Source organism: Sycon ciliatum, chromosome 1 (genome assembly GCF_964019385.1).
Source record: "Sycon ciliatum chromosome 1, ocSycCili1.1, whole genome shotgun sequence".
Lineage (NCBI taxonomy): Eukaryota > Metazoa > Porifera > Calcarea > Leucosolenida > Sycettidae > Sycon > Sycon ciliatum.
In genome coordinates, this window is record NC_088643.1 from 56289364 (window position 1) to 56317266 (window position 27903).

General features: G+C 47.8%; 1 protein-coding gene across 4 annotated transcripts in view; it reads right to left on the minus strand.

The window, feature by feature from the left end:
* LOC135804462 (uncharacterized) overlaps positions 1-27903 on the minus strand; it is a 41974-nt gene that overhangs the window by 7255 nt on the left and 6816 nt on the right. For 2 of the 4 annotated variants that reach the window (XM_065318338.1, XM_065318341.1), the window contains exons 5-20: positions 26545-26591; positions 25511-25628; positions 24748-24819; positions 24090-24171; positions 21261-22052; positions 20447-20487; positions 19510-19654; positions 19104-19235; positions 18595-18779; positions 18033-18110; positions 17289-17345; positions 14147-14217; positions 13096-13153; positions 12728-12838; positions 4875-4985; positions 1909-1932 (exon numbers count right to left, since the gene is read on the minus strand). In XM_065318338.1, coding sequence (XP_065174410.1) covers positions 1909-1932; positions 4875-4985; positions 12728-12838; positions 13096-13153; positions 14147-14217; positions 17289-17345; positions 18033-18110; positions 18595-18779; positions 19104-19235; positions 19510-19654; positions 20447-20487; positions 21261-22052; positions 24090-24171; positions 24748-24819; positions 25511-25628; positions 26545-26591 — 2124 coding nt within the window. The remainder of the gene's footprint in view (positions 1-1908; positions 1933-4874; positions 4986-12727; positions 12839-13095; positions 13154-14146; positions 14218-17288; positions 17346-18032; positions 18111-18594; positions 18780-19103; positions 19236-19509; positions 19655-20446; positions 20488-21260; positions 22053-24089; positions 24172-24747; positions 24820-25510; positions 25629-26544; positions 26592-27903) is intronic. The other 2 variants (XM_065318340.1, XM_065318339.1) reach the window with 2 other exon arrangements.

Below are 27903 nucleotides of genomic sequence, written 5' to 3' on the forward strand. Positions count from 1 at the left end.
ATAAAAAGGACACACTTCAGGCTCACTACGAACATCTTGAAAGTTTTCACAAGTATACTTTCAAGCCTTCTCATCAGGTGACATACAGGCAAGGGAAAAGGAACAGGAACAGTGGATTAAGTACAGTAAGGCGGTGGTAAAACAGCGCAAAGAAGAAGATAGCTAAAGTAAACAGCGAAAATGCGTGCCCTATACACATAGCAATAATGACACAAAGGTGCAAGTGCGAGAAAACTCAATAAGCGTGACATGTAGTGCGACAACAAGAGACAACCACTGGACATAACTAACTGGACAAAACTAATGAAGTTTTGATGACCTACCTAACAGCCTAAGTGTGACAGAGGCAACGGCTAGGGTCCACTCCACTAGCCATGTGATATCGGATGTGTCCACCGCACATGCTGATTGTGCTGATGTTAGTTCTGATAAGTATGAGTCGTCCATTGCTAGTCATTTGTTTGAGCATCCTGATTGTCGTGTTGTGTATTCAGATGATTGTTTTTCGATTGTGTCACGTGTACGCAGTGCTAGATTGCTGAACGTTTTGGAAGCCGTATACATCCACACAAAGAAACCCAACCTTTGCAAGCAGAAGCAAATTAAATTCACACTTAAGCTGTTAGGTAGGTCGTCAAAACCTCGTTAGTTATGTCCAGTTAGTTATGTCCAGTGGTTGTCTCTTGTTGCCGCACGACATGTCACGCTTATTGAGTTTTCTCGCACTTGCACCTTTGTGTCATTATTGCTATGTGTACATTTTCGCTGTTTACTTTAGCTATCTTCTTCTTTGCGCTGTTTTACCACCTCCTTACTATACTTAATCCACTGTTCCTGTTCCTTTTTCCTTGCCTGTATTTCACCTGATGAGAAGGCTTGAAAGTATACTTGTGAAAACTTTCAAGATGTTCGTAATGAGCCTGAAATGTGTCCTTTTTATGAGATTTTATTTTATTTTTCATTTTGCACGTATGGCTGTATGGTACGTGTTCGCAACCCCTAGACGTCTAGATGTAGGTGACTTGCCACTTCAGTGCCACCGTTTCAGCGCGATACATTTCAGCGCCAGCACTTCAGCGCATGGTTTCACAGCGCCAGCTTCTTCAGCACCGCGACTATCAGCGCAGTTAAGTACAGCGCCAGCAACTCAGCACGAAAAAGTAAGACGCGGTAGTTTACAGCGCGAAGAAGTACAGCGCGATCAAGTTCAGCGCGGTAATTTTCAGGATGCAAATAAGGAAAAGTGAAACACAACAACCAAAGTAGGACACCAAAGAAAATCAGGCAGCTGATAATTTCTTTCACTTTTCAAGCTTCGGACTTCGCCTATCAAGATCTACAGCCACGCTGATTAGAGGCCGTATAGGTGTAGATCACAGTACAATCATATAGTACATTTACCGGAACTAAAAATAAAATAATTTGGCCAGGAGGGCGAAAACTCGAGGCGGGCGCGGACGATAAACAATCACTGTTTTTTTTTTTTTTTACTTGGCCTAATGTGTACAGCACAACTCTGCGTGACCATGAGAGCATTTTGACATGCATATTGTGTTGTGGGTACAGGTTTGGATAACTAGAATGCCCGGATAATTAGAAGTTTTTTGGGTTCGAATTATCAGGATTCCACCTGTAGTATAAGTGCATGTAAAAGCAAGGGGAGTAGGGGCAAGATGCCCTCCTTTTCTATGGAGCATAGTCACCAGTACTAAGTTCAGTCCACACACGAAAATATGCAGACTTATAGGGGCCATTCAGCATTATCGAAAATTTTCACGAAACGAAAAAAGTTAAGGTACGAGTCTTATGACCCTCCCCCAACCATCCACATCCCTGAACCCACCCCCACCCATAGACGAAACTATTTTCGTTTTGTGTAAAGATTGATAATTAAGGACGGCCCCTTACTTTCAGGTGATTTAGAAATTGTTGCTGCAGAACAGGATACAGACAATCAGGAAAAGAAGATGTAAGAAAGACGAAAAACAGCTGCTCAAAGATGCTCAGATGAAGCATTCATCTAGCATGCGAGAATGGACCATATTACTCAGACTGTATGTAAAAACAAGAACCGACGTCACGATTAATGTATCGAAAGTGGTACAGTACACCGGTAGTCACAGTGTGGCTCTGCACACTTCTCACTAGCCAGGCACACAGAAACTAGCTTTTCCATTGCAATGGCGAAAACGGCGCCGGTCAGTAAACGACCCAAGCAAGGCAAACGTGAAGTAGCAAAGCGGTCAGCGCCAAGTATAGTGTATGCGTTACGGAACATACGGGTTCACCTCCGATGTGTGCTGCAGCCGCATATGGCTGGCTGGCGAGTTCAGGTGAGTTCCGGCGTACGCATGTTGCGTACAACCGCGGCGCGCATGCAAGTGTCGCTTGACATGCATCAATGAATAGCGTGGGATTTGCGGGCTCTCTGAAGGCCACTGGAGCGCGTGTGAAGTAATGGCTTGTGAAATGTGTTAACCTACATTACCGCAATCTCTAATGTGCTATTAACCCTTTCAGGGTCACAGTGCATTTACTGTGTCTGGGCACTGTGGTTCAGTGCATCAGTACAATTGTGGAGGTAGCAACAAACACATTGTCACACCATTATTGTTTCTTAACCCTTTCACGGTCTCAGAATCCAGTCAAAATGAGGCTATTTACAGAATTCAACAATTTCGTACCTTGATTCATCCATAACTTCAGTTTCCTTTCGCTGATTTTCGTGATCTTGGGCTCTCTGGAAAGCTCTGGACAAGAGCTACAATTCGACACCAAGCGTGCCGTGGATCCAGCGCTGCAGCGCAGCGACATCGCCCTAGTGCTTGATTCACGACGAGAAACAAGATTCAACAGCCATTTCCCTCTCCTTGCTCACATCGAGCTCATATTTTTTGGGAGGAGTGCTGCGAGTCCATACTCTCATTTGAATCCGTGTCTCTATGGCGACAGCTAGCTGCAAAGGGAAAAACCCGTCCTCAAGACCCAGCTCGCCCACTCAAATCGTAAATGAGCCGTGACGCAGATCGCGAGCTTCGTAGCATCGCAGCCGTTCACTCTATCGCTTCGGGGATTGTTCCTACGGATAGCCTGGAGCTTTCTCTTCAACCCAGATATTTAGATGTTCGAATTTGCTCAAAAATTGACTGAGTTACGATAGTTTGGAAAATCGATCACCGGTGATCGATTTTCAAATGTGAGACCGTAAAAGGGTTAACGGATTTTCACTTTTTTTTATGGCTTTAAATAGGCTGCATTCACACACAGTACAAACACTCTAGTGGAAATCCTCGTACAAACCACTTGCAACAAGTATGCGTTCACACAGAAAATGCAGTTGCATGCCATGCACGTAAAAAGTGGCCCACGTAACCAGATATCCATGGTGAGGCGCGGCAAATTTGAATTTTTGCGCCAGACTAGCTTCACATACCGCACGCTTTCGCAGATGGCACATCTACCACTTGTTTCAAAATTGCCTGAAAACAAAACGAAAAAATCCGCTTTCAAAGTTGCCTTCAAAGCGGCTCCAGGATTGCTTTCAACGTACATATACAGTGCTGGCAACTGAAATCCGACCCCCTTGCCGGCCCGCCGCGCCGGCAAGGGGGTCGGATTTCAGTTGCCAGCACTGTATATGTGGTTTTTCACTTCCCGCGCGTGTTTCTATGGGCACTTGAAAGAACATGACTGATGAGGTATGCATGTGGTTTGGTACCGTGTGTGAATGCAGCCTTATCACATGTCACGTGACTGTTTCCTTGGATCGGGCCTATCACTGATCTGTATGAGCGGGCAATAGATCAGTCCAACGCTTTCATGGATTCTTTCAGGTTAGTGTATTCAGTATTGTTAGGCTGAAAGTGATAAATCCATTATGGCATGGTTGGTCGGGCAATAATAGATTTCCAGTGCCCTCCAAGTGAGCCATCGGGCTCACTTGTCGGGCACTGAAAAATTGTGAAAATCCATTATTGCCCTCCCAACCATGCCATAATAATACTTACTGGAAAGATCGTTTCCTGCTCGTCATCTTCCACGTGCTTTGCGAGCATACAGCACCCCAAGGATGCCCTACAATATAGCCTCACCAACAGTGTCCCTATCGTGCTCCAGTTTGGCATCAAGACCTCGCACAACAATTTCCTTCAGTTCAGGGCTCATACCCAACGTAGTAATACGATTCAAACTGCACCAAACTCATGAGATTCAAGCAATTCAAACGATGTACTCATTCGTCATGTTGCCTTTGACATGTCATTGGGAAATCCACTTGAATGCCTTGAAAGTCGCAAAAAAATCGTCGGACGGAACCTAAGAAAAATGTGCAGATCGAAATCGTGTGTTCAATTTATCGCCACGCGATCATTGGTTGAGCTATCGCCCCATCGAAAACATCTCTGGAAAGCCCTTTCCAAGACCGTTCCAATGAGTTATTATCATGGCGATGCGATATTCCGTTCCAGAGCTATGACTGTTTGTACAGTGATCTATCCAGTGTGTACGGTATGTGCACTGTACACAAAGTATAGCGCGAGTATACTCGTCATTGCCCAGGCGAGATGGGGTCTGCATGGCGAGTATACTCGTCATTGCCCAGGCGAGATGGGGTCTGCATGGCGAGTATACTCGTCATTGCCCAGGCGAGATGGGGTCTGCATGGCGAGTATACTCGTCATTGCCCAGGCGAGATGGGGTCTGCATGGCGAGTATACTCGTCATTGCCCAGACGAGATGGGGTCTGCATGGCGAGTATACTCGTCATAAAACAGGAAAAGGGTTAAGTAGCAACTCCAGAGTGAGCAAAACTGGCAAACATACACATTCAAGCATGCACCCCCCCCCCCCCCTAAATAACTGCCTAAACACCTTACATGGTTATGGGGCAGTAGGCCAATGAAGCACTTCTTTCTTTCACTGAACGCCACAACCATAGCCTGCGCATCCTGCGCTGTTGGTCCGGTTGTAATGGAACACACTCCAGCCTGAAAGACGCACAACACAAAATGCTGGCTTTGAGTATCAAAGCCAAGTTAGCCCACGCGGGCATATGCACAGTACAGGTCTGCTCTCGATAATACAACTCTCACTTGTACATAAACCTCGTTAGTACATAAAAAAGTCAAATCCCGCGCCGAAACAGCATCACTCCCATACAAATGTTGTTCTACACAACATAATCCTACATTATATAAACCTCGACATAACACACGCTACGGCGGTCCCCGACGTGCGCACTCTCGATACAACATAAATTCACGTGGACAGTATGATCAAGCGGTAGCTGTAGCTAGGCAGTTTAGGCCAGTTTAGTCCTACATAACGTAAACCTCGGCATAACGCACCCTACGGCGCAGTCCCCGACGTGTACACTCTCGATACAACGTAGATTCACGTGCGCGGCACAATCAAGCTGTAGCCGTAGCTAGCCAGTTTAGTCCTATGTGCATATATTCTGCGGCATTGATGGTATCTGATGTCGATGGTGGTACAGTGTGTATATGTTTGCACGGTTGAACCCGCCTTGTAATACCCTTCATTTTGAGGTGCATCTTGTATTTTACACACGGTTTTCCACATAACATAACTCTCGATATAACATAATGTTTGCGTGGTCCCAGAGATTACGTTATATGGAGAGTAGACCTGTATTGGTCTCATCATGCATATCAGTAATTGACCCGCGCTCTGCGAAAACCAACCTTAGGTGCTTCGTAATTTTTTCGAGAAAAAGAACAAAACGTCACGGTCTGTCGATTTTTGAAGATCACAAGGTGAGAGTCATGGCGGAACGAAGTAGAAGACGGTCGCTAGCTCAAATTGCTGTGGGCTTCTCCCCAGAGGTTTCATCCGAACTCCTTCACGATGAATGGTCATTTTTTGGCCTGGTCCAATCACAGTTCTGATGACAGCAGTGCCGAGTAGAGTCGGATGTGGAATCGCAGGACGCAACGCTGATCGAGCTGGACGGCGATGCGGAGGAGAATTTCGATCAGGCGTCAGTTCTGCCACCAGCACAGCCCCTCAATGCCGGCAATAAACAGAGTGCAGACTGCAGACCAAGAAAAATCGGTTCAAGTACTGTCTACAATCCAGGAGGCGCACGACAAGTAAGTTTGACAAGGGCTGTAGTTGTTCCGCGCTGGTGCTGTTTCAAGAGCGTGGCACTTGAAACCTTGCTTACACTTTCAGCGCATACAGCGCAGGTCCTGACCAAGTCAGAGCGCTGCTTGTGTGTAGGCGGAAAGCTAGACGTGCTCAGGAGACGTGGTGAGGCTACCCAGCGCGTCCAGCATACTGGGAGATGTGATAGATGGGGCTCAACAATACTACTCTGAACTACTGAAGTACAGACTATCTCAGTGGTGGTGTGGAAGTCATGTACATGAATGTCAGGAAGTCTTTGTATATGCTTCCAGGATCAAGCCCTGGGTGCTGAAATCTGCGCAGGCTGCTGTCAGTGCAAGTGAAATCAGCCCAACACAGGAAGGGAATGAACTCTGGAATGCCGGTGGAAGACGTTGTGGAGCTGAAGCATGTTATAGTCTGAGCATTATGCTACAGTTCATGGCCTCCCTTAACTTGCACCTCCACATGGGCACAACAAGCCAGTACCAACCTACATGTATTTGCCCTGTATCACTACGAAGAAGCTTGTTCACCAGGCGTTCACAACGCCTGGTGGCAAAGCTGCATACAGTACGTTTGGCAAGATTCGGAAAAGAGACTGCCTGTCGACATTGAATTAGCTTTGATTATGTGTTTTAGGGCACACGGCCGGCATTGTATTTGTAACACGGTGCTCTGCTGTTTTCTTCTAGGCCCTATTTGGTGTGAGTGAACTGCGTAGTGAATCTCTCCTAGGCCTAGCCCACATGTGACCCTCTTTTCCCACTTCGTGCATTATTGTACACATTTCGCGTGCTTTGACCCCAACTGCCATATCTGTTGGAAGTTCAAACTGGAGTTCAACTTTCGCTCCTTTTGGACGCCTGACGTCATAATCGTTTACCGTGTTTTAGAGCGGAGAACAGTTTTTCTTCTTGGTCTAGTTTTTGGTTTTTTAGTTTGGAAGTTGTGTCTGGTTAGACCTTCTTCTCGTTACAGTGTTTTCGATAAATAGCACTTGATATGATGAGTTTTTGATGTTCTCACGACGGAGACGAGGGACTGTGATCGCAGCCACCGTTGAACTGCCTTGGAGTGCAGTAGTAATAGTATTTTAGACCCCCCTTTTTCCCTCGTTTATGTCCGTTCATGACATGGTGCTGTGACCAGGATATAGCATATGATGTCAAGTGAAGACTCAAATCGTACTAGTAAAGGTTGTGCTACAGCCACAACAAGTCCGGAAGATGACTTCCAGAAGAAAGGCCTGCAGGCCATCAAGGACGCGCAGAAGCGTCGACGTCGGGGAATACGACGGTGCGAGCGGATCAAGGCATGTACTACGTACATTTTGGAAAAAACAACAGAAAGAAAAGAAAGCTATGTGAAAGTGAGGATTGATCCAAAGAGGCTTCAGCCCCAGATTGACGATGCCGTACAGTTGAAACGGGAAATCCGACTCATCCAGGATGAGATATTCGATGTCCTGGACGACTTAGAAAGATGTAGCGTCCATGACGAAGAAGAAGAGTGGGAGCGTGAATTTAATGTGTCTTGGCGTATTTTTGAAGATGCCCAACTAGCTGTCGACCAAGTCGTATTTGAAGAGGAGAAAGTGAAGCGTCATCCCAATCCGCAATTCTGGCTGCTCAGCAACAGCAGCAGAAAGCCTCAGTGACTTCAGTGGATGCCACCAACAGTAGTGCCAGTGCCACTGAGGACATACCAGTAGTTGATGAGGAGGCGCATCAACAAACAGCAGTGCAGCTGGAAGAAGATCCTAGAGACCAGGACTAGTCTCCAGCTATGATCAGTGTAGATGGCATCCGACGAGCATCGTCAAGTGTCAGTATCCACAGTACACCAGCAACACTGTCCACCATTGACGTGGCGGCACAGGCAGCAGTAGCAACCATGCAAGCTGCACGCTCCAGTCCAGTGGTGAAACTCCCACAGCTGAAACTGTCTCAGTTCAATGGAGACATCATGGACTGGCCAGAATTCTGGCAGACATTTGAGTCCTCTGTTGGTCTTCGCCAATCGTTGCCGGACGTATCAAAATTCACGTACCTCAAAAGCGTGCTGACAGGTGTTGCTGCAGCAGCCATCGAAGGCATTCTAGTAACAGCAGCTAACTATCCTATCGTAGTTACAATGCTGAAGGACAAATTTGGACAGCCTGAGCTGATAGTGGCAACACTGTATCGTAAACTGGCACAGCTGCCATGATGTAATATCAGGTTTACTGAGGTGAAGGCTACCATTGACCAAATGGAGAAACTCCTTCGTCAATTGGAAGCTCAGGGAGAGAACCTGGATACTCAGCGCCGCCTCATTCAGCAACTCTTCTCGAAGTTCCCCTTCCAGCTCGTCAGCAAACTGGAGGAGCAGAGATCCGACCATACTGTGCCACGGACGGTCAAAACAGTACGGGAGATGTTAGCGAAGTATGTAGCAATGCAGAACACAGTTCGTCAGTTCGCCGACAACACCAGCCAGACACCTCAGCCTAAGATACATGGACACCAGCAACAATACCATCGTCCACCAACAATGGGATTTGTATCCAGCCAGGCAAGCCCCAGAAGAGAACCGTCCTCCGTCTTCTGCCGGTCAAGCCATTTCAGTGATGAGTGAGTGTACCAACTACTCAACACTGGATTCCAGGAAGAATCAACTGTTGTCCCTACGTAGGTGCTTTGTGTGCCTCAAAGAAGGCCATATCGCAAGGAATTGTGCACACTGTTGCAGAAATTGCTACCACTGTAGCGGAACAGGCCACAGTCGTGCAATTTGTCCCAAGAAGGGTCAACAATATAATCCAGCAGACGAAGGTCCGAAACACCAACAACCAAATTCACTGGCCAATGGCAGTCTACAGGCAGCGGCAATAGCAATCGCAGCTTTGTCACCGGCAGAGATGTCAAGCCAAGAGCCGACGGCAACTCCAGATGAAACCACGGAACTAGCCACCACGAGCATCTCAACACTGAAAGCAGTTATTCAGTCAGCCATGCTGCAAACCGCTAAGTGTAAAGTGATTGACCATTGCGGGAAGAAGGTCACGGTGAACTCACAACTGGACAGTGGCAGCCAACGATCGTTCATCACTGCAGCTCTAGCTAAACGACTCCAGCTACCGGTCGAGAATCAAGAGGGGCTCTACCTGAACACCATGGCAGCAACTAAGTCCAAGAGCTTCAATTCGCAATCGTTCCAACTCGCTGTCAACCTCCGAGACTAACACGGCACAGATAATGGTAAATACTCTGCCTACCATAACCAATCCAATTGTGAAACAAGCCGTGCAACAGACCGACTTGGCGTTCCTTGAACAGCTGTCTCCAACAGCGCTAGCAGATTCTGTTCCTCACGCAATGGAACTGTCAACATCGACTTTCTAATCGGTGCTGACTACTTTTGGCAACTGGTGGGCAATAATGTTATAATACTGCCATCAGGACTCAAGCTAGTCTCCTCCGAATTCGGATATCTTCTCACCGGCTGCAGATCACTACCGGATGAATGCAGCAACGATGACACGACCTCCCTGGTGGTTACCAGCAGAGGTTCAATTTTCTCAGGTGCTGCAAGCGTCTCCAACCGTAACACAGATGACAGCGCACTGTCTCAATTCTGGCAACTGGAGAATATTAGAATCAAGGATTCACCCTACACGAATGATGACGAAGTCGCACTGGCGCAATTTTGCAAGACAACGGAATATTCCGATGGCAGGTATTCCATCCAATGGCCATGGAAGCCTGATGACACCAAAGATCAACTTCCCAGCAACTACGGCTTAGCCCTTGGCCGAATGAAATCACTGGCCGAACGACTCGCTACAGATGGACAACTGCTCGAGAGTTATGACAAGGTGATCTAACAGCAGCTAGCTAAGGGAATTATTGAAGAAGTTCAACTTTCCGGAACCAGTGGCAACCAACACTACAGTCGTCCCTCTCTAATCCGGCACCTTTTGCAACGGCATTTTCTGCTGGATAAACAAGGGTGCTGGATTATCAAATCCTGTCCTCCAACCCGGCCCACCTACTAACATACATGTTTGTGTCGTACGTCAAAGCGCAGGGATTTTTCGTGTCAATCCAAGTACTTTGTGGAGTGCATGTCTATACAGTGCATAGGATATTCCCAAGTGTATGTTACATGTGTAGAATGCTCCCTGATAAGTAGTTCATGCACTGACCAAACTGACATAGCTGTGCTCCGGTACGGTATGCGATGTACAACTGCTGGATTAGAAAACCGAATTATGTGCAGTTTGAGCGATTTGTTGCGGAAAATCGCTGCTGGAGGCGGAATTCAAGTGCCGGACTAAAGCGCAGAAAATGAACTGAAAAAATCCGTTTTGCCAGAAAGTGTGCTGGTTTGCAAGGGTGCTGGATAAACAAGTGCCGGATTAGAGAGGGACGACTGTATAATATGTCTATATCCACAACAGGAAGATCCAATGCCATCATAAGCCTTTCCTTTTGAAGATTATGACATACAGATATATCTTGCAACATTTGGCACAAGTGAGTCAGGGGAGAGGAGGTGAGTCTCTCAACCAATCGGGCGTGGAACGGCTCATAACCCTGTAAACTGCATCCTTGAGTGAGGATAACAAGGATGCAGTTTCCTTGTCAGCCTGGTATTTTCTCTCTCTCCCTCCCCTTTACCATAGCTTTCTGTGCCAGGAGAGCCACATACACATGTCTGCTGTGTTGCTGCTACAATGTTGTGGCAGCGGCATCTTGATGTGGTGGACGGATGTTGTAACAGTGTACCCATTTGCTGTGGCTGGGTGCCGTAGTTTGTCGCTTGTGCATGTTTGAAGTTGCCAGGCCAGCTTGTATCGGTGCGTTCCCGTTTGATGATGCCAGGGCCGTGTTTGTATTGGTGCGTTCACGTTGAGTTTGCAGTGGCACCATGTTTGTAACGGCGTCACCCGTTTGCTGTCGCCGGGGCCGTGTTTGTATTGGTGCGTTCCCTTTGAGTGTGCCGAGGCACCATGTTTGTAAAGGCGTACCAGTTTGCTGTTGCCGGGGCTGAGTTTGTATTGGTGCGTTCCCGTTGAGTTTGCCGGGGCACCGTGTTTGTAATGGCGTTTCCGTTTGCTGTTGCCGGGGCCGTGTTTGTATTGGTGTGTTCCCGTTGAGTTTGCCGGGGCACCGTGTTTGTAACGGCGTTCCCGTTTGCTGTTGCCGGGGCTGTGTTTGTATTGGTGTGTTCCCGTTGAGTTTGCCGGGGCACCATGTTTGTAACGGCGTTTCCGTTTGCTGCTGCCGGGGCCATGTTTGGATTGGTGCGTTCCCTTTGAGTGTGCCGGGGCACCGTGTTTGTAACGGCGTTTCCGTTTGCTGTTGCCGGGGCCGTGTTTGTATTGGTGTGTTCCCGTTGAGTTTGCCGGGGCACCATGTTTGTAACGGCGTTTCCGTTTGCTGCTGCCGGGGCCATGTTTGGATTGGTGCGTTCCCTTTGAGTGTGCCGGGGCACCGTGTTTGTAACGGCGTTTCCGTTTGCTGCTGCCGGGGCCGTGTTTGTATTGGTGTGTTCCCGTTGAGTTTGCCGGGGCACCATGTTTGTAACGGCGTTCCTGTTTGCTGTTGCCGGGGCCGTGCTTGCATTGTTGCATTCCTGTTGAAATTGCCCAGCGGGCACCACGTTTGTCAATTGTGCCTGTTTGAAGTTGCCAGGCCAATCCTGTAACGCGCAACCGTTTGCTGTTGCCGAGTGACATGTTTGTCAATTGTGCTTGTGGCAAATTGCCGTACTATGCGGCGATAAGAATTACGACCCATGCATTGGCTTGTTATGTCCAATGGCTCTTTGCGGTACACGGCAATTTGCTATCCTTGGTGAATTTTCAAAGAGTGACAAATGTGAAAAAATATAATGGCAAACCCCCACAACTAGGTTCTCTGCTTGGTGTGCAGGTACGAGCAAAGCTTGCAAGCATATTGCAATGCGGAGTACATGCGTATGTATAGCGTGTGTATACGTATAGACCTCCTACACGGGGTCGTTCTCGGCACTTGTGCCAGTGGTTGTGAGACTTATCCACTCACCCCCACCGTTAGGCGCTGTATCTGCCGCTAGGGTTTACCGGGTGTTAGCGGCCGTCGTGAGTTCCCTTCGGGAACGGACACGATAATTTACTTTACTTTACACGAGGTCCCTTTGTTATAATTATATTTATACCTCTCCATATTCACCGTGTGTGGCCTCCTAATGGCTTGTTCCTCGCCGACAACTACTGATAACTTACCTTAGTGGTGTATATGGAGATATATACACCACTAAGGGAGGGCATGCCAAAGACTGTGGGTGTATATGGAGTGAGGTATAAATAATATCATTGTGCTTAGCCGTAAGGCCTAGCGGGTTTGTGCACACACACACTTGGGTGTGTGGTGGCAGGTACACGCTTGTAAGTTGTGGGTTAATCCACATTATAGTTTTCCATGTAATATGCCATTCTAAACAAGAAGCAACAGAGGTTCCAGCAGTGGCACTTTGCACACCTTCAGTAGACTATCACAAGTTCACAACCAACAACAAGGACACCAGTGACAGCAGCAGCGGTGACAGCAACAGCATTATCTCCGCTTCTCACCTTATCAGCCACCATGATGCGGTGCAAGCGCATAAACACGTCTTGGTCCCGCAGAGTGGGTTTGATCATGACCTGCCACGCTTGACGCAACAGTGCGTTAGGTATGCGCGTCTGCAGTGTCGTTAGCACCAGCACAGGCATAGAACATCGTCTACACGTATTAGCACAACAAATACCTCAAAAACGGCACAAAATGCAGCATACACGTAAGGGCAGGGAGTGTGAGCTCCACGCTGGGAGCAGCCAACTTCTTCGATTATCACCTCTGAAGTGGTAATTTCAACTGTACTAATTTCCCAGGTTGAGAATGCATTCTAACTTCATTTAGGTGAACACCAACACACAGGGGAGCAAGGCAAGCAGCATACCAAACTTTCCCGGCTCACGATGTTCATCTGGATGGTGTCAGGCCAATTCGTCAACATACTGTACATGCACACAAGAACACACAACACATAATTGAAGCACATATCGTACACACTACCCAAGTCGCGAGAAAATACATAATTATAAAACAAAAGCATTTTACTAACACAGTTGAGAATACATTTATTGTCGCCTGTGTAAATACATGTAAAAGAAGAGCTTTGAATTCTTCAAACGATGACACAGCAGCTAAGGGCCAGCTAGAAAATGCATAGCATACAACGGGTGTGTGTGTGTGTGTGTGTGTGTGTGTGTGTGTGTGTGTGTGTGTGTGTGTGTGTGTGTGTGTGTGTGTGTGTGTGTGTGTGTGTGTGTGTGCCAGGTTGCCAAAGCAGATCCTGTTTGCGGAGGGCACTAACACGCGGCCCCGCCATGGACCCAAGCGTCGTTGGAGAGATGTGGCAGCTTCAGACCTGCGTGCGACCGGTATCCCGGAGGCGCAATGGTACCACCTTGCTCAGGACCGGAGGGACTGGCGCGAACGTAGCCGTCGGCAGCCACCAAGCCAGCCCCAACCAAGAGTGTTCGTCTGTGTCTGCGGCCGCGACTTTCGCCGTCCGAATGATTTATCCCGACACAAGAACTACTGCCTCGCCTAATAGCTATCATCGCCTTCGGCGATGGGCTTTCCAAAGGTCCAAAGGTGTGTGTGTGTGTGTGTGTGTGTGTGTGTGTGTGTGTGTGTGTGTGTGTGTGTGTGTGTGTGTGTGTGTGTACTATCTACTGTAACTGTTGTTAGCCATGAAATCGCCTTGTGATAGCATTTAGTGTCACTTTCCAAATGCACCTCTAACAGCCTGGGTGAGGTTTGCCCTTGTAAAGAAGAATAGCAGTCTAACCCTAGTCAAGAGCCCAGCAACCAAGCAACAGTTCCCGGAATTCCGGAGCTCGCATGTGCCGTCTAATCTGTCAAAGTCAGACCCCCCCCCCCCCCCCCCCGCGTGGCAGGCGTGCAGAAGGTGCACTACACAGTCACTAAGGCTGCTCACTTACACAGCTTCAGTGCTATTCAACGTGACCATCATCTTATGCGTGGCTACAGTCACTCCAGCCGGCGTTACACGCTGCAGGAAAACAAAATGCATATCTGATAATATCAGCAATAGTAAATTCATACCAGAGTACATTAATTACTGGCCTGCAGACTTTCATAAAAAGTAAAAAGGACCAAGAAACTACAAGTCACACTATAGTGTCCACTAACACCCCCCCCCCCAGTTACTAAACAATCAGCTCATGCGATAGACATTGTACGACACTGACCGACGGTACTGACGTTCTACAACTAACTGGGCGTGCAATGTTATCGCATGAGCTGATTGTTTAGTAACTGGTGGTGTTAGTGGACACTATAGTGTGACTTGTAGTTTCCAGGTCCTTTTATACTTTTATAAATAACCCTTGGCTCTCCATCCGAGTTCATTCCTGCCTGCCTGCGAAAGTCTGCAGACCAGTAATATCTTCGTAACTCCATCGTTTCTCGTGCAAATTCAACAATCGAAGAGTCTATTTGGTAGCGGAAACTCCGAGCTATCCAATGCAACAATTGCCGAAGAGTTACGATGTCGGACGCCAGAGATATCGCGGACCATATTCTTACCTTGGCAAATTCAAATGTTTGATCGATCACTTCGCCATTTTGGGGGAAATCCCTTGTCGTGTGCTCTTTGAGCGACTGAGAACATGATTATGACGTAGTCGGCTGAACTTTGAATTGTCTCAAACAAATTTGAGCGTTCTACGATGCAGGAGAGTGGAATGGCGTTGATGGGACGAATTTGCTTGCATATCAGGCTTGGAGACGACTTTGCTGTGTTACCGTGCCTGATTTGTGGCGACTGGATAATGGAGCTAGATACCATGGCGTTACTCTCGTCAAGAGCTTTCCAACGAGCCCTAGATCGTGCAAATCAAGCGAAGGAGACCAAAGTTATGACCTGGTGAAGTTGAAAATTATGCTGACATTCGTAATTCTGGTGCATGCTGTGCTAGTAATCCGGTAATAAAGGGTTAACCCTTTAGGGCCCACAATTATTTCAAGAAATGCACTGCATGCGCGAGCCCAGTTACTTATCTGGTCGTAACTTTGGTGCCCTTTGGTCGATTTTGGTGACCTTGGGCTTTCTGGAAAGCTCTTGGCCAGTGGAACACAGCGATAGCCAGCAATCCATCATTGAATCCACAGAATCAGTGTCGCAGCGTGATTCGGCGCTCCAAAGCCAGCATTGCAAGCGCCCAACTCAAATTCTCTGCCATTTCAAGAAAATGTATCGCAGATTGCTCAGATTTTTTTACATGAGAGCTGAGGAACATGCCTTTGCGATGACGTGAACTATCTGTGACTGTGGCGTGGGCCGCGAGTCAGGGAAAAACCCCAAAACGAGTTCAAAATGCACGCGCCCGAGGTGACTCTGCTGAGCGAATTTAGTTCGAGTCTCATAACTTCGCTCACCGACCTCGGATCGCCTTCGGGGTTTTTTCGAGCCGATAGCCGAGACAATTTTTATGTCGATAGTCCTTTCGATTGTCCAATTCGGGTAAGGGTCGGCCGAGTTACGCCAGGTTGCGCTTTGAAAAGTATGCACTGTACACTGGTACGGATATAGCCGTACTATGGGCCTCAAAGGGTTAAAGGGGAAGTCCGGTTAAAATTTATATTTCAGGGTCGGTAGAGTTTCGGGCGCTGAGTCGAATGGTGTTGGTCCGACGTGTCTCCGACAAAGCGTTCTCGAGATATTTCCGTTTGAAAAACTGAGTTTCGGGGGCTGCGCCATGACGTCATGCGGCCGCACCACACCCTCTGCAACGTCATAGCGTGCAGCTAGGTCAAAAGGAGTGCGTGAAAGCAATAGTGTCAGTGCTATTTCAGATGATTTGGCGACCGATATTAGGTGGTGCAAGCGACCCCGAAGACGTAACTCCTTGTGAGAGTGAGGATGCAGCCATGGCTGACCTTCATGAGTTCGGTCTGGGCCTGAGAACCTCGGTATTCAGCTGAAGAAATGGCCGCGCGGGCCGGTAGAGCGAGCGCTACTGCGTTTCCGACTGATGAAGAAGCAGCAGCTATTGCAGACGAGGCTGATATTGCAGAGTCGCCAAAATGGAGAAGAGTGATGCGAGTCACTCAGTGCTCTAAATGTTGTTCTATACCGATTCGCTTAGACTCCAGTAGCCTGCCACATGGTGATGTTTTGGAGCGAACTTGGCATATTTCGGACTACTCAATTGGAGAACAGTGCAGGCTCTTTGAACCACGGGCACGACTCTTCGCTCGCAACGCTACGGAATCTGAAAGTTCTACGTCCGGGAGCCGTTCGCTGTTTTGTCACTTGTCACGGTTGTGCACTCATCGCTGTAGCATAAAATAATGAGGTGGGAGCGGAAAACTAAAATTTTCTTTCTCAAAGCACAACCACCGGCACCGGCAAGGAGAAACGCACGTTCTCTGACTACATGACTGTACAATACGACTGACACGAGTGTAGTACATGACAAGCCCGTGTGTTGACTAGTTTTCTGAGTCTTGTGTCAGTTGTGACTCGAGTCTTGTAGCTATACTACCCCAGCAAGGCAGTGCGGGAGTAGTTCCGTGTGTGATGAGTTTGTTGACTGCACTGCAGCTAGCATGCACGCAGCGCATTGCTAGAGCCGTAGAGGCCATTGCATGCGGACGGAAAAAGTCAAACTCGGAAACGGCTAAAATACGGTATAACCTCGAGGTTTACCGAGCTGAAAATCACAGGGCACGTAGTGTTTGTAACACTGAATCGAATGGTCTTGGTCCGAAGAAGCTGCGACAAACGGTTCCCCAATCGAACGCGCTCCGAATATGGCCATTTTGTACACAACTAGATGGTGTGGCTACTTGGCTGCACGCTGTGACGTCATCACCTGGATCTGGTTGATGCGCGCTCAAATTCGCACATGTTCGATTGGACGGATCTGACGAACCATAGGCCGCAGCCTCCTCGGACAAAGACCATTCGCCTCAGCGACCCGAACTCTACGGACTGTGAAATTTAACTTTTTCATCGGACTTTCCCTTTAAGGGTGGCACAAAACAAAAACAAACAAAAAACGTTTAGCAACATGCAAATGGCCCAGTAGCAGTCAACCTACAGTCAAACTGGCTAACCTTTTCCTCCCAAGCCAAATTGCCCTGCCAGACGGTCTTCTCAAAAGGATGTGTCTGCTGATCAGAACAATAGGGACAACATGAACAGAATTAGCCAAACAGACAACACCATGATTGCAAACTAGAATTGGTAGACAACTGTCAAGTAGAACAAATTGGAACCGTTTCCAATTAAAATGTAGTACATGCATCTACACCGTCCACACACACACACACGACTGGAACATAGCAAAAACATTCCGGAGCGCGTACATGTACTACATTAACAAATTGGAAACGTTTCCAGTTCGTTCTACTCCACAATTGGCGCTGTTTCTCCTGACTACAGCAATCTCAGATCCTGGTGTATGCATCCACGCTGCCCACAACCGCTCCTCTCACATCCATGCTGCTCGTGATCGATCCTCTCGTATTTACTGCCGCTGTCCGGGACTTCGATTCCCAGCCATTTATAATTTTGCACGCACTCCTGACTCAGGTGGCAAAAATGTGTAATTTTCGTCTCCCTAGACTGGAGGGTGCAATCTTCGCTACACACCGTGAGATCCGGGCAAAGAACCCCCTTTCTCAATTGCTTGCGGAAGAGAACTACATCTGGACAACAGGTGGTAAAGTGCAAGAAGGAAAAGAAGAAATGGAGAAAGAGAAGGAGGAGAAAGAGAAGGAGGAGGAAGACTGGGAGGAGGACTGGAACTGCATCAAAACACATCTAGTCCAGCTCTCAACCACACACGCAAAACTCACTATATCCTTGACAGGCTGGTGAGCACCTGAAGGTGGGAACTGCTGTGCTGGCGGTTGTGGCTGCTGTTGTACCCCGCCCTAACCAACACAGAGGGAAATATGTACAACTGTTAGAGCAACCACAATGTTCCATTCGTGCAAACTACAGCAGCAAATCAGAAGTGTTAACCCAGCAGAAGTTCCGCAGCACAAATCCTGCTGAATTAGAAAGGTGTTGTTTCAATTTTATCAGCAATGCGTACTGACAAGAACCCTAAGTTAGGCAAACAACATTAACATCAGTAACATGATATTGCATGACATGCACACCAGAACAGGTCCAGCTGTGGCGAGCAGATTCGGCCAGTCCTAGCCTTGGTGTTGTCAAAGTGAGATCAAACTGAGCCGAAACGACACACCACAAGCGACAAGTCCATCTGCGCGGATGTAGAATGGAGGGACTGCAACTCCAGTAGGTCCATATGAACTGCGCAGATGCCCCCCCCCCCCCCCCCCATCCTGCCCCAACCGCCCCAGACAAACGTGTAGTACCGGTAAGCATGAGGCAGATGCAGGTACGCACCTGTAGGCCAGCCAGCCGGGCGGCGGGTGTCTGCAGCGGTGGGGTTGCAGAGGGTGCTGGTCCAGCGTTGGTAAACTGAGGACGGACGGCACCGGGCTGTGGCAGGCCTTGTGGTGCAGTGGTTAGACCTTGTGAAGCTGGCATCGCCATCGAAGTGGTAGAAGGCGCAAACGTATTGGTAACACCTAGGCCAACAAGGACACCAGAAACAGGGTACGAGAAGAAACGAGCAATACAGAATTTAATATACATAGCTTTCAGAGGCATCATACGTTCACAATGACTGGATTCCAGCGCACAGTACAAATATTACATGCAGCTCATACAGAGCAAGAAATCCTAACATGCACTCATTTGACAGAAAAAAAGCTGCTAACAATGCACAAAGCGCTAAAATAGAAGAGAAAGCCCCAAGGCTGAGGAAGATCAGATGATCAGCAGCAGTGGGAATGGTGGTAGCAGCAGCAGCAGCAGCAGCAGGAGGAAAGGAAAAGGAATGGAAAACATACTGGTAGATGGGGCCCACTGCTGGCCCGAGGTAGTGGCGTCACCAGTTCGATTGAGCATGGTGGTGATCAATCCTGGATGGCGAGACGCCTGAGTATACTGGGATGGATGTGTCAACGTGGAGGTGTTCGTTGCTGTGAAAGGGAACATAGTCACACACAGTTATCGGCCATTAGTGCAAAGAACACTGAGAGAAGAACATCATGAAGGACACTCGCCAAAGCAAGCCTTATAAGAAGGCAGACACACATACGGACGGACGGACACACGGACAAACGAACAGAGAGGCCGATCGGCCAACTGACTGACATGAAGACAATTCAACAAGGGCTAGAAGATTCATTCCCAATACAAAAAAACAGAGAGACAAACACACAGAATGCCATACAACAATGCACACATACTTACCAGTGCAAGTACCCAAATTGATACCACCGCCTGGCACTCCAGGCGCCTGCTGAGGCATATTGGATCTCTTTTGCTGGAGGCCTAGTAGCACGGAGTTGGCATTCGGCGGAGATCCAGATGTGACAGAATTGGTTGACAGTGGCTGCTGTTATAATGGAGAAACAACATCATACACAATACGGTATAAGCACAACACAGAATGGCAAAGCTCATCTAAGGTACCTCCATCTAAAAGACAGTGTTAGTATTAGACTACAGTACAACGCACCAATGTCATCGTTGTGGATTTTTGAAAAAGGTTTGCTGCCTAGAAGCATAGGTGTTACAAACAGTAAATTAAAAAGCCACCTCTCTCACTTATCCACATCCATATCCGCATCAAGCACAGTCCTCTCTTTCACTTCTCCGCAGCAATTCCCGGATCAAGGACAGCCGTAAAGAATATCGGATAAATACAATCACCGCATCCCATAGCAGCCAGTGCACTGATGGAACAGGTGTGAACGACCAAACACGTGCACATGCGTCGCATGATCATAATGTTACCGTATTATCTCTATTACAAGCGCAGGGCTTATGATGGAGAACTGTATGGATCATGTCCATACATGTTTGACATCACACAGTACCACTTTACACATGCTGTGGTGCAAGGCCGTGATCCCCGAGATAAAAAGTACAGACTCAGTCTACCAGGAAGTACAAAAACTGCAGTCACGGTACCTGCTGAGAAAGTTTGTGTTACTGGTATAATAAAAAAAGAACAACCAATGTACTGTACATGTACCACATGGTTGAAACATTATAAGCCCAGTCTCTAGTAGAAGCCCAGTCTCTAATATAAGCCCGGGGTCCGGACTGGTCGAAAAAAATACAATCCCAGGGCTTATAATAGAGATAATAATACGGTATCTGCTATGCTACACTCTCCGCTTACAGATGTGCTGCTTTGAGCGGTTGGCCGTAAAGTAGCGCCCGCTGCAGGAAACAAACAATAGGTGGCAGCAGGCCAGTAAAGACACAGCCATTGTTCCGCATTGCCTAGTACACGTGAAGACATGATGACGACAATCTCTCAGCCACGCTCCAACGCCACCAAACCACACATATCGCGCACACATCATTCACGGTGCGTTCAAGAGTACTCACAACGGTTGGCGAAAAACCCGCTTTTGCGTCACCGCTCTGCATGCATGGCATACATGATCTATTGTGGTACATCTATCCAGTCGTCACGCACAGTACTCTTTTGGGCTTAATTTCAACTTGAGAATGGTGGCCTGACATTTCCCTATTACTAGTACAGTCGTCCCTCTCTAATCCGGCACTTTATAATCCAGCACCCTCGATAAACCAGCACAATTTTCAGTAGCCAAAATGTCCTCTTCATGCACATTGCAGCAGTAAATCAGATTTGTTAATCCAGCACCCTCCCTAATCCAGCAGATTTTCGTGGCACAAATGGTGCCGGATTATAGAGGGACCACTGTATATTATTTTGTTATATTGCGTGTGTGCTTTCAGGGGAGTGTGTGTGTGTGAGGGGGGGGGGGGGGGGGGGGGAGGGGAAAGGTTATTTTGTATACCTGCGGTAATTAGTGACAACTACGGGTGACCCCAAAGGAGTCGGGCCTGAACTTGGTGAGTTGCATATCAATGCTACAGAAGTGCGAACCAGCCCCGTTCCCCTCCAAACACACACCACACGCGCATGCATGCACAATTTTCTGCATGCGTACATGCCCCATTACCTGCGGAGGCTGACATGCCTGAAAGACCCGTGACACCGGCAGCATCAGCGACAAAGCTAGTATGAACTGAAGATGACAACGGCAAGTTTGTCTGCTGTGCCGAGCTAGGTGCAGACAGTGGCGCAGATGATACCGATGCGGACGTGGAGCTTGACACAGCGATACTGGTGGCGGCTTGATGGATTTTCTGTAGTTGCTGCTGTATTTTCTGCTGCTGCTGCTGCTGCTGTTTCTGAGCCTGCTCTCGGATTTGTTGAGCTTGCTTCTGCGCAGCCTCCAGGGCTTGTTGTTTCTGGGCTTGCTCCCGGATTTGCTTTTGTGCCTGCTCCAAAGCATGTTGCTGAGCTTGTTGCTGCTGTTGTTTCTTCTGCGCTTCTTCGAGAAGTTGCTGTTGTTGCCGCTGGAGTTGCAGGGCCTGCTTTTGCTCCAGTGCCTGCTTTTGCTCAATCGCCTGCTTTTGCTCGAGTGCCTTCCTTTGCTCGAGTGCCTTCTTTTGCTCGAGTGCCTGCCTTTGCTCGAGAGCCTGCTTTTCGAGAGCCTGCTTTTTCTCAAGTGCCAGTTGCTGTGCTTTGGCTTGCTGCTGTTGCCGTGCTTTGGCTTGCTGTTGCTGCTGCTGCTGCTGCTGTTGTTGCTGCTGCTGCAATTTCACCTGCAGTTCGGCCTTGCTCGGCTTCCTTTCTACGATCTGAACATCTGGTATGCTGGCCTCCGGTTTGACAGTGACTTGGCTGGGCGCAGAAGCAGTAGTAGGTGCAGCAGGTACCACCGCAGCAGGGGACGCAGCCTTCACAGCTGCAATAAGAACAACAATACAACAAGAAGGCTTTTAAAAACAATTATTCAAGTCCAGAATAACGTTGAGTGAATCTACCAACAACCAGTGGGCTACAGAATGACTACTGGCAATTCAAGGAGCAAGGGATCAGTATCCAGGGGAAATCACTGCCACAGAGAAGATAACCATTCCATAGAGAATACAATACATGTACAGTACGTATTACCTACAGCGTTGGTCTTTGATTTTGAGCATTTTTATCAGGATACTAGAGGGATATTATAACTATGACCGATACTGCATGTGTTGTATGCGAGTGGGGTATCAAAAGACGCCGCGCGTTGTACACATACACACTGCATAGTTGGTTCCAGCATACATCCTGTGTACTCATACATTTCGGAATGCATCCTATCATGCCTATGTAAGCAAGGCTCCTGACACACAACGACGTGGTTACGTCAGCATATCCTCACGATGGAGGCATTTCGGACAGCTAATACTACAAGTAGAGCTCACGAAACGACAGTGGACAAGTTTTTCACAAAGAACTAACTTCCTGTTCGCCTCTGGCACCACATGATTTTACATCAATTACTTTAACCCTTTACCATCCGTGCGTACTTGAATCGATCTCTAGAGATCGATGGACATGCATACACTAAAACATTCGTAACTTGATCGATTCTTGGCGGAATTTAAAGAACTAAGTATCTTGGAAGAAGCCGAAGAACCCAGCTTTCCATTGCATCAATCGGTAAAGAGCTGCGATGTCGCATTCCAAAGATATTTTGCTCGACATTTCAGCTACGGCAAAAGTCGAATTTCTTTCCGAGTGACTGACCTTCAGCGGGGATTTTCCCCTCTCCTGACATGCTGAGTCACTTTGGCATGCTTCGAGCGCGTGGGCAGCATGAAAAGAAACTCAAGCAAAACATTTGGAATGTTTACGATGAAGGAGCGAGAAATGGCTGACGAGGAGAGAATTTCCTCGTATATACAGCGATGGGGTGTATTTGAAGCTCCCTGGCGCTGGATATGTGATCTCGGTAGTGCCCTGTTTGAGCTCAATGTACGCAGCTCGTGGAGAGCTTTCCAGAATGCCCAAGATTGTGAAAATTGGTTGATTAGAACCGAAGATATTCTCAGAATAAGGTGAGAATTATTGCATTTGGGAGTGCTGGGGAAATTTGGTCGGATGGTAAAGGGTTAACCGATATATCGATTCGTATAGATTTTAGGCCGGTTAGGAGGTCTATACAGGATATATAGACCGAGAAAAAGACCGAGGTCCCCCGAGGTCTTTTACGAGGTCTATATATCCTGTATAGACCAACTATGAGGTCAATAATCTATTTATCGTGTTCTCCACGCAATAGTTTCTCTTCATATACGACATATCCGTGTAATTCTAGTATTATACTATAGCCTATACAAGTATATTATACTATAGGCGATACTAGTATATCACTATAGACGATTATTACTATACGCGGTAACTGTGTATACTGAGTTATGGCACATGAAAATGAATTTGAGAAGTTGATCACTATAGCCGTTATATTACTATAGCCGCCAACCTTATAGGCGAGGAGACACCAATTTTTTTTCAATATTGGGGGCAAGAGGACAAGTTGGATTTACATTTGAATTTATTTAATATGGCGTCAGTCAGCGTGGACGATAGGCGACAATTCCCTGTTTAGCAAGGTATTTTGCGCAGCAAGTTAATTACTTGCCTTTGCACAACATTGTTTCGGTCTGGGTGTTTTATTATTATTATTTGTTCTTCACTGCACAGGTAAGTAAAGGCAGCATTATTCGCATGGGCATGTCACTGACCAACTTCAGAGGCTAATGCTATGACAGTGCAGCAGTTAAGAAGGGCACGTAGAATGGGGTAGCCAAGCAAATCCAAGATGAGCAGCCGAAGGCCACCCATTGTTATGGGCATTCCCTCAAGCTTGCCACAAGAGACAAGGCAGTATGCACCAAGCAGTAACTGGTGCACGTGCAATAACACAAGTGAACGTTCTCTGAAACAGCGCACTGACCTGGAAGCTTTAAGCCACGGAGCAAGATGAGATTGCGACCAGACACGAGAGGCTCTGCTGGCACGTTACAAGTCTCCCCATTCTACATGAGGTATACACATGTGGGCGTCACACACGTGCAACAGACATACACACACACACACACGTGCAACACACACACATGCAAACACACACTCACACACACACACACACGAGTTCAGCACAACAAACGCAATAGAGCTTCGTCTGGCTTCTAAACTACTCCGAAGTGAAAGTGCACATATAGAACTCTGCCAGCACCAGCATAATTTGACGTCACACAGACGCAACCAATCATGGCGAAGCACTTGAGTCGCTATAATAGTGGTTACGCTGTACGTCCCCAGCATGTTTTAAAGCAAGCAGTGGAGTAGTAAAAATAGTACCCCTTAGCAGAAAGCCACATGATCTCTTGTGAGTCGTCCACATGATCATGGATATCCATACTGTACATATCCTGGCCTTTGTTAGTAAAAAAATCGTACTTGGAACACGCGATGTGAGTTTTCCCTGCACTCTTTGGGGTTATATACTCTTGGTACTACACACATGGCAAGGTACAAGAGCGAGAGTAACAGAACACATAGCGACGTTACAGCATCGTCAGGAAATGGCATGAATAACATCAATAGAGACCTACCGCGTCAAATAACTGCTTCATGCGGTTGTAAGGGCGCTTCGTCGGGGCCACAATGGACGTGCAGACACCCATCTGAGACAGGAATGAGGAGGACAGCATGGAGTGGAAGGTTAGAACACGGGACAACGCCTACAGTACTGTACGGTCCCCGAGTACTAGCATGCCGAAGCAGTGATTCATGTGTCCTGATAACCCTGCCCAAAGGTCATCTCGATGTAGGAAAGAAGCATCCACAGGACTAAAGCCACTACTGAAGTAGCACTAATGCTTGTACAGTACATATACATGCACAGTGATGGCCATCAATAGCCAACCTCTAGCAAAGAGACTGCACTGGAAAAATGGGCAATAAGCAAAGACCATCATAAAACAGCAAAGATGAGTAGCACGTGTGTTAAAAAAAAACAAGCGAGCAATTACACAGCACTGGACGAATAGGGCTTGAAAGTGATGCCGTCAGAAGTCAAAATCTAACAATAAATAACGACCTTTGGATCCCCTTGGGTCCAGTTTTTGTATGGGTCCATACACGTTCGGGTGGTTTTCCTTCGCAGCATAGTGACACATCCACCGGTAGCAATTGGACTAGGCCCTCCCGGTCGTGGACCCACACCTACCGGTGGATGTGTCACTACGCTGCGAAGGAAAACCACCCAAACGTGTACCCATACAAAAACTGGACCCAAGTGGATCCAAAGGTCGTTATTTGTCGTTATATTTTGACTTCTGACATGATCACTTTCAGGCCCTATATCAAGCTCACCGCGCCCATCCTTCGCATCAACTCCTGCGGTGTACAGTCGAAGAATGCCGGAGATTCGTACGCAGGAGCCAGTGATGGCGGGGTGTAGCAAACCATGATACATACACGAGACACAGGGCTGTGCACAACCACAAGCAAATGATGGCAAACAAGAAGACAAAACGTTAGGTGCTGCCCAAACTACACTCTCCCCTAGACACTCGACGATGTTGCAACATGAACATTTCGGAGAAGTCTCACTTGGCAAACGTCGTTCAGGGTTCTAGCCAGGTCAAATAGTAGGGGGGCGGGCATGGAAAACAGGCACCCCGTGTCCCATTTTTCCATTTTCCAATATTGCCTTGCCACGCTAAACGCAACGTATGGGGCGAATCCCCGACTTCGCCCCAGACAAATGTGCCTTTACAAGCTATCTAATAGTGACTTTCGACTGCATTTTCATTGAATTGCATGAAAAACACGAAAATCGGAAAAATGAGTAGGGGGCGGCACTTTTTCACAGGGGGGGGGGGGGGGGGGATGCAAACAGAGTAGGCGAGCGCTGCGCCCCCTACACCCCTTTGGCTAGAACGCTGTCTTTGGTATCACACATTTTCTCATTCTACTCCTTCTTTCCTCGCACTCTTCCCGTGCTAAGTTTTTCGTAGATAAACAACTCCGCTTTTTTTAATTTCTTCTCGTTCTCGTGTCTTTGAGATTACCTGTGTGTGTACTCCAGACGCCAGTCATGAGGCAGTCAAGTGTTCGTCAGTTAGTAAGAAGTGCAAGATCCAACATTGGGAACTGCTAACTTCTGCTTTCTGAAGATTGAATGTGTACTTTAGACGTAGAAAAAGGGTCCTTCAAGCAACACTGCACCCACTGGGCTTCAATAGGCTGTTGGTATACTATGGGAAAGGTGGTGCTCGCTCACGCCTAGGAGAGACCCAAAGTCAGTAAACCACATGAGCCAGATGCCAGCCACGGATACTATTCGAGGGACACTGCAGGGACAACATCAGACAACCTGGCTACATAGCTTGCTGTGCACTCACCTGGAATCGCCACTCCTTTCTCGCTCAGACTTGAACTCAACAAAACACTTCAGTGAAGCAAAGAACCAACATACCAAAACAAAATCGTTACGAGACAGGCAGTGCATGCATTAACTCGCCAGTGACATTTATAGTAGCCGACTTGTGTGCTGGCATACAGATTCTAAAGAACCAGCCAGCCTCCACAGGAAAATGAGTTGGTTCAAATAGAACCTATTTCAACAGTGCATGTAGAGCGAGTCTCTCTATAACAGACACCCTGGTAACCAGGTACGCTAGGGACCAGGTACTCAAGGAACCAGGTATGGTACGCATGGGAAAATGGCACACTAGGGACCGGATACCCTAATGACCAAGCAGGCACCGTAGGGACCAGATACCCCAAGGTCAGGACACCCCAAGGTCAGGACACCCAAAGGTCAGGACCAGATACCCTAGGGACCAGATGCCCTAGGGACCAGATACCCTAGGGACCAGATACCCTAGGGACCAGATACCCCAGGGACCAGATACCCCAAGATCAGGGCACCCCAAGGTCAGGATACCCTAGGGATCAGACACCCTAGGGATCAGACACCCTAGGGACCAGATACCCTAGGGACCAGATATCCCAAGGTCAGGACACCCTGGTGACAAGACACATCACACGTACATGTAGGTACCGGATACATGTGTCATGTAGTATACTGACTACAGAGTGCTGCAGTACAACTCAAGTGGGAGCAGTTGGGACTAAACAGGTGTGTGGTGAGTGTGGGGGTGTCCATTTTGTTGAGAGATGTCTGCAAAGGGCGGTTCTACCGTACTACCACTGGGTGTCAAGTAGGACAGACCAGTAAGGCTACTTTCACACTACATGAAATCCCCATAGGAACATGGTGAAGGCAAGAAGTGGCAAACATGACCAGAATGCTACATGCAAGCGCATCATCTGGTGCGTTTAGAATTTCTCGCCTGGGGAGAAGTACACCACAGTAAGCTTGGCAAGGAATGCATTGAGACAGCATTGAAACAGGGCTCAATGCAATGCAATATTAAAGCAGGAAGGGAACATGCCATTTGTCTCCGAACACAGCCTTTATTCGGTACAAAGTGTGAAACCGGCCAATTAGGCCTTGTGCCAACACAGAATACTTTCACCATAGTTTTCGGTCATTTTCTACTCGCTGCACCGAGTGAAATGGTGCTCCCCACAAACTACATACAATGAGCCCATGGAAGCTCACCAAACTGTGACTTAATCCGACGGACAATCGACGTATGCGCAGGGAATGTTGAAAATCCATTACAGATCAGCAAAGTTTTCACATTTGTACTTGTCGTGAAGCAGGTCAAGTTCGTAATAGTGCCACGTGCGCT